The sequence below is a fragment of the Triticum aestivum genome, chromosome 2B, assembly GCF_018294505.1.
Source record: "Triticum aestivum cultivar Chinese Spring chromosome 2B, IWGSC CS RefSeq v2.1, whole genome shotgun sequence".
Classification (NCBI taxonomy): Eukaryota; Viridiplantae; Streptophyta; class Magnoliopsida; order Poales; family Poaceae; genus Triticum; species Triticum aestivum.
In genome coordinates this window covers 689802926-689814522 of record NC_057798.1, presented here as the reverse complement: position 1 = coordinate 689814522, position 11597 = coordinate 689802926, and the positions used below count along the sequence as shown (strand labels likewise).

Genomic DNA, 11597 nt, shown 5'->3' with positions numbered 1-11597 from the left:
CAAGAGTGGGCAAAGAAGGAAGAAGGCGTGGGCGAAAATGGGGAAATCTTATCCCTTTATAGAGGCGCCGAAAGCGGTACGCCTCTCCACTTGCCCGTTGGAAATCGCTTGCTTCCCAAGCTCCACGATTGATGGCGTGGTGGGATTACCCATACCCGTATTGATAAGAATCCCGTAATAAGGGGACACGATCTCTGCTTTGACAAGACGTGTCACAGAAACCACCTCATAATATATGTTGTAGCTGGTTGTGGGAAAACGGTTCGAACAATGATCCGACCGTAATAACGTGTCACGTCATCAGAAAAAGTTGTCAGCAGATTGCATTTGTGATATAACATTCTCTCTACAGCGGTGTGTAAAGATCATTTTGTGGATCTGGACACGATTCAAGTGTTCGATAAATACTATGGAGTATTCGGAGAAGGAACCCGCCTTGCAATGCTGAAGACAATACTGCGCGTCGGACTCATCGTCATTGAAGCCTGGTTCAGGGGCTACTAAGGGAGTCCTGGATTAGGGGGTATCCGGACAGCCGCACTGTGTACAACGTCCGGACTATTGAAGCGTGAAGATACAAGACTCAAGACTTCGCCGTGTCCGGATGGGACTCTCCTTTGCGTGGAAGGCAAGCTTGGCGATCTGGATATTATATTTCCTTCCTTGTAACCGACTCCATGTAAACCCTAGCCCTCTCTGGTGTCTATATACACCGGAGAGGTTGGTCCTTAGAAGGCCGATCACAATTACAATCATACCATCATAGGCTAGCTCTTAGGGTTTAGCCTCTACGATCTCGTGGTAGATCTACTCTTGTACTACCCATATCATCAATGTTAATCAAGCAGGAAGTAGGGTTTTACCTCCATCGAGAGGGCCCGAACCTGGGTAAACATCTGTGTCCCTTGCTTCCTGTTACCATCAGCCTTGACGCACAGATTGGGACCCCCTACCCGAGATCCGCCGATTTTGACACCAACAAAGGGTTCAGGCGTTCAGCGGACAAGCATCACCTGGATCGCGTCAGTAAGGCTGGTGCCCTTTTCTATGATACTTTTGATGCGCTTTTGCAACATCAACACCTCGTCGGACGAACCCCAGTCCAGATCCTTTTTGGTCCACGACGCGAGCCGCAGCGGGGGTCCGGATCTGAATGCAGGAGCGGCCGCCCACTTGGTGTCGTGGGGTTCGGTGATGTAGAACCACTCCTGCTACCATATCTTGACGGTCTCCACAAAGGCCCCCTTGGGCCAGGTAACGTCGGGGAGCTTTCTCACCATGGCGCCGCCGCAATCCGTGTACTGCCCGTCGACCACCTTCGTCTTCACGCTGAAGGCCTTGAGCCACAGGCCGAAGTGTGGGGGGATGCGAAGGAATGCCTCACACACGACGATGAACGCCGAGATGTGAAGGAAGGAGTTTGGGGCTAGATCGTGAAAATCTAGCCTGTAATAGAACATCAGACCGCGAACAAAGAGGTGAAGGGGAAACCCTAATCCGCGAAGTAAGTGGGGGATGAATATCACCCTTTCGTCGGGCTCTGGAGTGGGGATGATCTGCTTCGGGGCAGGGAGCCTGTGCGTGATCTCCGCAGTCTAGTACCTTGCCTCCCAGAGCTCCTTGACGTCCTCCTCCGTCACGAAGGAGGCCATCCACTTGCTTTGAGAACCGGATCCGACCATGGCCGGAGAAGTTGGTGGTGGTGCGAAAGATTGGAACTTGGGCGCTGGAGCTCGAGGATGGGAAGGCTGAGGAAGATGAAGGCGTGGGGTAAAAAGATGGATCTTTATCCATTTATATAGGCCGTGAATATCAAGTGCCCCCTTCAAGTCTTAAAACTCGCATGTTCCTAAAGGGTCGTGCCAATGGCACGGTTGGATTACCCAAACCCGTATTGATGGGAATCCCACAATAAGGGGACACATTCTCTGCTTTGACAAGACGTGTCAATGGAGGCTGCGTCTCGAAACGCGAAGCGGGAGGCCAGAAAACGGTTCAAAATAATAAAGAGGCCAGACGTAACGTTTCACTGAAAAAACCGTCAGTGGACATACCTTATTTTGGTTAAGTATTGTGCCTTTGTGGTTGAGGGTTGTAACTGTTATACAGAGCCGGACATAGTTCTCTTGTTCAACTACTTTGAATTATTCGGAGGAGGAACCCGCCTTGCAATGCCGAAGACAATCTGCGCACTAGACACGTCGTCATTGAAGCCTGGTTCAGGGGCTACTGAGGGAGTCCTGGATTATGGGGTCCCCGGGCATCTGGGCTATGTGACATGGGCCGGACTGATGTGACGTGAAGATACAAGATAGACGGCCTTCCCCCGTGTCCGGATGGGACTCTCCTTTGCGTGGATGGCAAGCTTGGCGTCCGGATGTGTAGTTTCCTTTCTCTCTAAACCGACACTGTACAACCCTAGGCCCCTCCGGTGTATATATAAACCGGAGGGTTTAGTCCGTAGAAGCTATCATAAATCATATAGGCTAGACATCCAGGGTTTAGCCATTACGATCTCGAGGTAGATCAACTCTTGTAACCCCTATACTCATCAAAGTCAATCAAGCAGGAAGTAGGGTATTACCTCCATTAAGAGGGCCCAAACCTGGGTAAACATCGTGCCCCCTGTCTCATGTTACCTTCGATCCTCAGATGCATAGTTTGGGACCCCCTACCCAAGATCAGCCGGTTTTGGCACCGACATGGGGTATTATGTTTTATCAGATTACCATAATTATCCCGATAATTCTATACACACGGGCATTTTGCAGGGTTTTACGGGTTGTTTCCTAACAAATCTTCCCCCCTCCCCCCTGATTTTCAGTGGGGGTGGGCCCCTCACTTTAATTTCATCCAATCAAAACCAGCCATGTATCCCAGTCTGTTGATCACGTAAAAGCCAGTCCGTGCGTGTAGCATTGATATAATTAGCCCCACCTAAGCAGTTGGAAAACAAACAGTGACATGTAAGTTAGGAACAACAAGCACCTTATCTTAGTTAAGGCATATACAGTGGTTGATAAGTAGTCTTATTTTAAGCCCGCCATATAATTAAGAGAAGACAATAAATAGATATCCTTAAATAGGTGATGAGATACATTCTTGTTGAGAGACTATCTCTTAATCAAGAGAAGACAAGTCTTTTATTATAGTTTCTCTTTCCTCCACATCAACATTTATCTTACGTGGCACTTCAAAGATATCACAAGTGTACACGCCCTTAATCTGCATAGAGATCTAGATAGATAGACATGAATTCTTCGGAAATCTGTTGGTGCTCCCAGGAGCACGCGCTCCTGGACGCAAAAAAAATTCAAAGTGTGAAAAAATTTCCAAACAAAAAATTGGTGCATACATGTTTACACTATATGTGTGCACGTCAAGTTTCGGAGAAAACCGACTTTTTTGTGGCTTGTGCAAAAAGACAAAAGGATGTCTTGTGAAAAGTATTGTTTTTACACTGGATTTTGTCTTTTTTTCACACGTGACACATAAATTGTTGGTTTTGCACGAAACGACTTTATGAGCGTGTACAATATTGAAATGTACGCGCCAAATTTTTCTTTGAAATTTTTTAACATTTCAAAATATGTTTAAAACACATTTTAAAACCAGGAGCGCGTGCTCCCCTGTGCCAAAATGCCGCTCTCATGAATTCTTCTCCTATCCTTGGATACATAGACCTACAAGTTAATGATGCAGATTTATTGTTTTTTTGGGCTGCTGTCCCCCAGCATGTACCCCTTTTTATTTTCTTGTAGTTTTTTTTCTTTTCAACCTTTCCTATTTTGAACTCCGGACTTTGTATCGTGCGATGGTTATGCTTTATCTATAAAGCGGGTGAAAGACTTTTTGGCACTGTATGGCAAGCACCCGTTGTGTGTAGGTTTTTATCTTCTCACCATATATGCACATGCCATTTGTAAAGTGGAATAAGGACTTTTATATAATTTGATCTTGTAACTATCTTGAATAAAAATAGTAACCTTACACATCACACGTACAGATAAACCAGACACAGACACATGCCTTGTTGTGGTGTTTTTACCTTATCGGACTCTTTTTTACCATTGATGATGGTCTATTTAGCCTTGTATATGTGTGACTCTTGGATGGTGTATGTGACGTTTACATGTACAAATGTTGCTTTTCAATTTCGGGCAGTTCAATGGGTGAGAGGTTATCACTCATCGGTAGGCGCGAACACCACCATAAAAAAAGAAGCAGCCACAAGTACCCATTGAGCTTAGAGGTTGTAGAGATAAGGGATTGACCAAATAGAAGCTAGATGATATGGAGGATAAAGATAGGTTAGTTAATAGTTATTGTCTTTCATGGCCATAACACATCTACACCGAGTTTTTTTGTCTGGGTATATTTAGCTTGTCAAAGGGGTAACAACATTAGCATAATTTAGAAATGCTATAATAAGCTATTATTCTTTTAGCATGGTCACCTTAAAAGTAGTATAAAATTCGTTATTAAATATAGCACATGGTGCATGATGGTGTAAACTAACCTCTCAAAGATCTACATATGAGCGGATAACAATTAACAAGTATTTCCATAATAGAATGCTATTTATAAGAATATAATTGTTAAACATTGAGAGAAGATCTGCGCACAACACGGTATAATTTTTGTACCTTTTAGTAAGAATGAGTCAGATCATCTACCTGATGCTTAAAGTCGAAGTCTGAATCTTTAAACATAAGCACAATACCCATATATGAATACTACTGAAATAAACATGCATCGCTTCTGTAATCTATAACCCATGACTACAATTCTCCTAATCCATGTGTGTGTGTGGAAGAATTGGTAGCTCTGAAACCGACCATGTTTTTAGCACCAACGCATATTGAATAACAGAAAATATTATGATGGTAGTATATTAAACATTTAAGTATAAGAAGAAAGAATCACTAAATTATAAAGGCTCTCAAATAAAACTTCTCTTAGGATTCGGTCACAAGCCTCTCACCTAAACTGTGGGCATGAAATGAATTGGAAAAGCACATGGGCCTGGGCAGACCAAATAATTGGCGCCCATCCAAATAGACGCTAGTACTCTAGTAGATTCCAAATCTTTGGTAGTGTGAGCTTGGGCTACGACCCAAATAGACCCAAAATTGCTAGCTGCCCCAGCCGATTGGCCCGAAGGCCCACAAAAAACCCTAGCATAGTCATATATATATATATATATATCGATCACTCCTGCCCCTCTTTTGTCCTAGCCGCCGCCGCCTCCTCGCCCACAAATCTAGAGCTGCATCGCGCGTCCACAGCTCCCCCCCTCGTGAGCCCACGAGAACCACATTCTCACCCCTACCTCTGCTCCACATGCTTCCTAGATCGCCTATTCGTGCCATCCATTAGCGAAGATCTACAGTCTTGCTTCACGCCGCTTCTCTGAGTACCGAATTGTGGCTTGTTGTCGGAGTGCCTTTTCTGACTTACACATCTTGGGTAGAGATAGCCGAAGCAACCACCCGCACCTTGGCGACATAAGTCTTGACACTCTAGCATCCAAGATAATCTCTGGCGACTTAATTTGGTGGCGCGGAAGAGGGATAGAGAAAAGGTAACTTCTCATACAAAGAAAGATGCAGATATTTTGCGAGGTATATTGTGTTTATATTTGCTAACTAGATAATTTAGAGTTGTTTCTAGATGTCTAATTAGTAAACTTAACCTGCCTACAGGCTATATATATGGAGCAATTGGGATGATCTTTAGTATGACGATGATTGCTCTACAAGATCTGGTAATTTTATTCATTTCCACTTTAGCTTGCTTGTTCTTGTTAACACTTGCCTAATCTAGTATCTCATCCAATTGATTAAATAATTATTTTGAAATGTAATCAAATTAATTATGTTTTTTGAAACTTAATCAAATTAATTATGTTCTATTCATTTGTATGGGTAACTGACTTCCACTACGACAAAACTATGTTTCACCCAATATTTCAATTTGTGGTCATGTGTATACTTATGTTATTTGCATACAAGTGTATGTTGCCTAGGTATTGATTTTGTTGTGTTGTCAATTACTTAGGTAGTTATCAGTCCAGTTATTTAACATTGGAGGAGAAATAAAAACGTCATCAAGGTTATACATAAATATTCTGAACTGAGCATTGTTGTAAAACACTAAATGTCTTGATTCCTATATTAACTTATAGCTTCACCCTTGAATATGGTGAATTAAGAATTTACACTAATATAGGTCATGCTAGGTTGTTTATAATTTCATTAACTAATAGCATGATCTTGGATGTAGGAGTGTCATGATCTTTCGCAAAAATTTCAGAACCGATTCTTATTTTTTTACCACAAGTTATTTTAGTTCTAATATATAGGGGTGCACGTCATCATTTTACTAAAATGTGTGCTTGTGCAATATTTCTGTGGTTAGACTGTCTCAACAGATGCTTGTGCAATATTTCTACGGTTAGATTGTCTCATTGGGCTATAGTATGCTTATTATGGATTCTGAGGAAGCTGGTTCAAAGAAGGAAAGAAATGAGGAATATTCCATAAACCGTCTCCCGAGAGAGCTCATCGAGCGGATATTTTTTCGGCTTCCGGTGAGCACTTTATTGGTGTGTATTGGTGTTTGTACGTGCTGGAAAAACTTGATCCGGGATCCCAATTTTGTCACATCACACCTGAAGCATGCATCCCATTATTCCCTCATATTCTTCCAACAAGATTATGTTGCAGGAAAACATTACCCGAGTGATGCTATTCTAATTGATAAAGCTTGGTCACAATCAACATATGCAGTGCCAACCATTGACCCTGATGATTTACTCTGTGGTTCATGTAATGGGATTATTTGCTTATAGACCAAGACATCGACAATCAAGATAGCTAACCTTGCAACTGGCGAATGTTTGCATCTTGAGAAACCTATAAAGAATTTCAGTGGCGACCAATTCTTGTTCTATAGTTTTGGGTTTCACCCATTGACAAGAGAATACAAAATTACACACTTGGGTGACTATGTTGAGGGCCACCCCAAGAATGGAGACAAATTCACCATCATTCAAGTTTACAGGCTTGGTGATGAGAAATGGAAAGACATCAGAACCCCAGAAGCCTTAAGCTTGAGTTGCGTCAAAAACTCTGGACTAATCAATGTTGGTGGAACAATGTACTGGTTAACTAATGATATGGCAACTAACTGGAAGCATGTTGTTATGTGCTTTGATCTCGGTGAAGAAGCTTTTGCACGGATAGAACTGCCAACATCAGTACTTGAAAATAGTGTTTATGGTGGTCCCCGTAGGTACTGGATCAGAGAGATAGAGGGGAAAATATGTATAGCAACTGCTCAAACCTGGCACAAAGTTATTTATGGTAAGCTGCAGATCTGGACACTAGACAACAAGGTCGAGCAAAGTTGGAGCCAGAAGTACAATATTCTTACAGCAGGTTACATCGCGGGTCCAAATTTATCTTATGGGGATAAGTTATTGATGCAAAGAAATGATAGTAGGCTATTTTCTCATGATTTGCATGGGAATGAAGGGAATATCGAGCCTATGATATTAAACATGATGAGGTTTTCAGGCTTTAGCCTAGTTTTAGATTTTAGCCCTCGCAAGCCAGACAATATGCAATCCTACATATATGTGGAGTCACTTGTACGCTTAGATGTGTACAAAAAAGGCGGCATTGTGCGTAAGCCAAAAAAGAGGGAAGTTTGGAAATTTAAGAAGTGGAAGCCTTGCGAGGACGAGCTCTCTCAGCTAGAAGAGATGTGGAGCCACATTCATCAAAAAGAGCATGACATAACTGTATGTTGTCTTAATTGAAATTTACCTTAATAAAAATTTATTATGTTGGGAAATCTAACAAAATTGTTGAGTTGCCATTTGATAGGTCTTTTCACAACGATCTGGCATACAACTCAAACATCGTCTGCAAGGTATATCAAATGACGTGATTCGACAACAAATAGGCCTGCAAATTGATCAAATCGTTCCAGTCTTTCCAAATAAGGTAATTCTTTACGTAAACAGAAGTTAACATACATTTTTCACATTTTAGTTTGAACAATACATAACCATCTTAAGAGCAAAGAAAAGAGTTTAACTAGTTAGTTAACATATCTCTTGGCACTTCAGTATCCAAGATCCTCCCAACGACTTAATTTGGTGGGGGAAAAGCGGGACAGAGAAAAGTTACTTGCTCGTATGAGGAAGTATGGAGATATTTGCAAGGTATATATAGTGTGTTTACTTTTATTGGACGGATTAGTTATGATTGTTCCTATATGGAAAATTAGTAAAGTTAACTTTTCTATAGGCTATGAATAAGGAAATTGGGTGGATCGCTCGTATGACGGAGATTGCTACACAATATAAGGTAATTTTTACATTTGGTCAAACTTTTATTATTATTCATTTCCACTTTAGCTTCCTTGTGCTTGTTACCACTTTCCTAATCTACTATATTAGGCATTTAAGCAAATAATACTATCTTGAAATGTACACAAAATAATTATTTCTAATTCATTTATACAGATAAATTACTTCTGTTGAAGTAAAACTATGTTTCACCAAAAAATGCACCCATGTGCGTACTTATGTTCTTTATGCTACATGTGCAAGTTGCCTAGATATTGAGTTTTTTGTGTTGTTATTGAGGTTGTTAATAGTCAAGTTATTTGACATCGTACGAGAAATAGCTACTTAATATTGTAAATACTTTAAATATAGCATTGTTGCAAAACAGTACATGTCATGATTCTTATATTAATTTATAGCTTCACACTTTCATAGGGTGAATTAAGAACTTACACTAATATAGGTCTTGCTACTTAGTTTAGCATTTCATCATTAAACAATAACATGTTCTTTCTGCACTTCTTGCTTGTACATTGTCGGTTTGCTTTGTGAAAGATGACTAGTTCAGTATAGCTGCACTAGTTGAGCATGGAACTACAAGTAGGTTGGGTTGCTTTCATGCAATTTTCTCAATATTATACACATATAAACATGAGATAAAGCAACATAAATAGTGTTACATAACAAAGAATATTAAAAGAAGGAAACATAAATTGATTGTAAACGTCATTGATACCATTCATCCGAAAATTTACATTTGCTCTTCTTTTCTTAGTTTGACATGTTCAATTCAAAATTAACGACAAAATAATCCTAGTTGTGTGCCTTCTTTTTCTCAGAAAAAGGCAATTGTTTGGATTTATTCATTACTTTTATTCCTAATGGGAAAAGGTTTTCCCTGACTAGTGGTGTCTTGTTATGGAAATATCAGTGCCTTGTGTATTGATCTTTACTCATGTTTTAGGTGGGTCCTTCGAGTTCAAATGATGCTATTTCATCCCAGAATCACAGTGACGACAAGGATACAGTTGAGTCTTGAGAGCATATCATGACAGTCTTTTTAGCTTGATGAGATAGTTGTTCAGCTTGAAACTCTTGCTACTTTACCCTAATTTATCTCTTTCACATGTAAAACAAACATTTCCGCATTACCTTCTGTGTTATGTTTCTTTCTTTAAAATTTATGTTATTTATCACACATGTTTAGTGTGTGTGAACTGATTAACATATTGGTTGATTAAAGACATTAAAAATTTGCATGGTGATGAAGTTGTGCCGACCTTTGATCCGAACTAACTCTAGCCACTATGAACATCGATAGAAATTCTGCAAAAGTTGTAAACCCTTGTGTATTTTATCCATGGTTGGAAGTAAACATTTTCTTCAAAAAAGTAAACATTCCTTAGTGCATGGATAGAGAAAAAGTAGAATCAACCTGGTTAAAAGCGTATGAAGTTTGGACTAACTATTGTAGTATGTAGGCTCGGACAAATGCACGAACAAGGCGAATTTCTACACGAAATCACAATGGTGGTAACAATACCAAGACTTGAGAGTTTTAGCGTGACATTCTTATTAGCTCGCTCATGTTGTTGTTCAACCAAATCTTTATATTAATTCTTTAGGAATGTTTAGCTCATTTTTCATAACAGGTGATTTGATAATCTCCATCTACACTCTGTAATAGAACAGTTTGCCACATTTGTTTTATATCAAACAACAATGTTTTCCAAACCATATAAATCTCCCTTGCGAAACAAACAACAATTCCTCTTCTTTTAGAGGAGTAATCCAAATATACATACGTACGTCTCTCCTCCCTTTGTCTCCCCTCCAAGAAAAGGGGCTAGGGTTTCTACCTCCCGTCGGCGGCGGCGTCGATCTCCCACGTCTCTTGTGGCCTTAGGGTCATGGGTGTGCGGTGGATCCCGGCCTTTGCTGGCGGGAGGGCTCTGTTTTTAGGTGCTTCTTCAAGTTTTGTTAGGGTTTGTGTTCTATTCAAAAAGAATAGACGGCGGCGGCTTCTTGAAGATGGAATAAGATTCTCCCCGCCTAGCCCTTGTCCCAATGGTGTGTCTAGCATCATCGGAGGGCGTGTGGAGGTGTGTCTCCGGCGGATCTCGCGGGATTTGGTCGGTAGTTGTCTTTGGTGGATCCGCTTGGATCCGGTCTTTGTTCGTCTTTGTACATCTGTCTTCGGGTTGGATCCTTCTGATCTAAACTTCTCTTCATCGGCGGCGGTTACTGTTCTGGGGCGCTGGTCCTATGGGACCTTAGCACGACGACTTCCCGACTGTCTACTACAACAAGTTGTGCCCGGCTCCAGCAAGGGAGGGGCGATGACGGCGGCGCGCCTTCGACTCACTTCAGTGCTTGTAGTCGTTGTAAGGTGGTCTATGAATCTGGATGTAATTTTTATTATTTCTGGTATTCATTGTACTGCCTTGATTGAAGATGGATAGATCGACAGTTTCCCACCAAAAAAATCCGAATATGCTAAAACGGAAACTCCAATCTTAATTTGAAAGAATAGCCCATGGTGAGACAATGCATATCTTCCACCATTGGGCCAAATGGGCTTTCCGGTCCAATGCATATCTTCCACCATATTTTCTTCCTTCCTTCCTTGCGACCGAAGATAAACCGCGGCCATGGTGAGCCAACGCAAGCAAGAGCATCACGCTTATGATGGAGTTAGTGTGGTGACCACTCCTGTTATAACCTCCTCTTCTGCTCACGGAATCTGCATGTTGCTCGCATGCTCTATTAGGGCTAATATTTTTGTCTCTTATGAATGAGGTGGGAAGATGATGTTAGATAGGAAGCATTCCTACTCCCTCGTAAGGGAGCCGTGTGTGTATATATTGATCGAGGCAGGAAAACGCCCCTGTCGTGGCTTACAAGGTTGTGCCGATCACTTTGGGATTCGGTAGTTACATAGGAGTTTGAAAGAGCTACGGGAGAGGAAGAGATAGAGTTAGTTTGAGATTACAAGAGATATATCTCTAAGTCTAACACCCTCCCTTAATCTCAACTATCCTATATTAAGATTCCTCTTGAATTCCTCGAAAGGCTTGACTGGCAAAGCTTTAGTGAATCCATCTACAACTTGATCTCTGGAAGGGATGAATCGTATGTCCAACTTCTTCTCTGGAACCCTTTCCCTTACAAAGTGAAAGTCAATTTCTATATGCTTGGTTCTGCCATGGAACACTGGATTTGCAGAAAGATATGTGGC

General features: G+C 41.2%; 1 protein-coding gene across 1 annotated transcript; it reads left to right on the top strand.

Annotated features, from left to right (window-relative positions):
• Window positions 1-5236: 5236 nt before the first annotated feature.
• On the top strand, window positions 5237-9557 carry LOC123042103 (uncharacterized). The gene is made up of 7 exons (XM_044464625.1): window positions 5237-5584; window positions 5706-5767; window positions 6421-7807; window positions 7893-8012; window positions 8138-8233; window positions 8319-8378; window positions 9324-9557. Exons 3-7 carry the CDS (start codon window positions 7160-7162, stop codon window positions 9396-9398), a joined length of 999 nt encoding a protein of 332 aa, XP_044320560.1. The 5' UTR covers window positions 5237-5584; window positions 5706-5767; window positions 6421-7159; the 3' UTR covers window positions 9399-9557.
• The last annotated feature ends 2040 nt before the right edge of the window (window positions 9558-11597 follow it).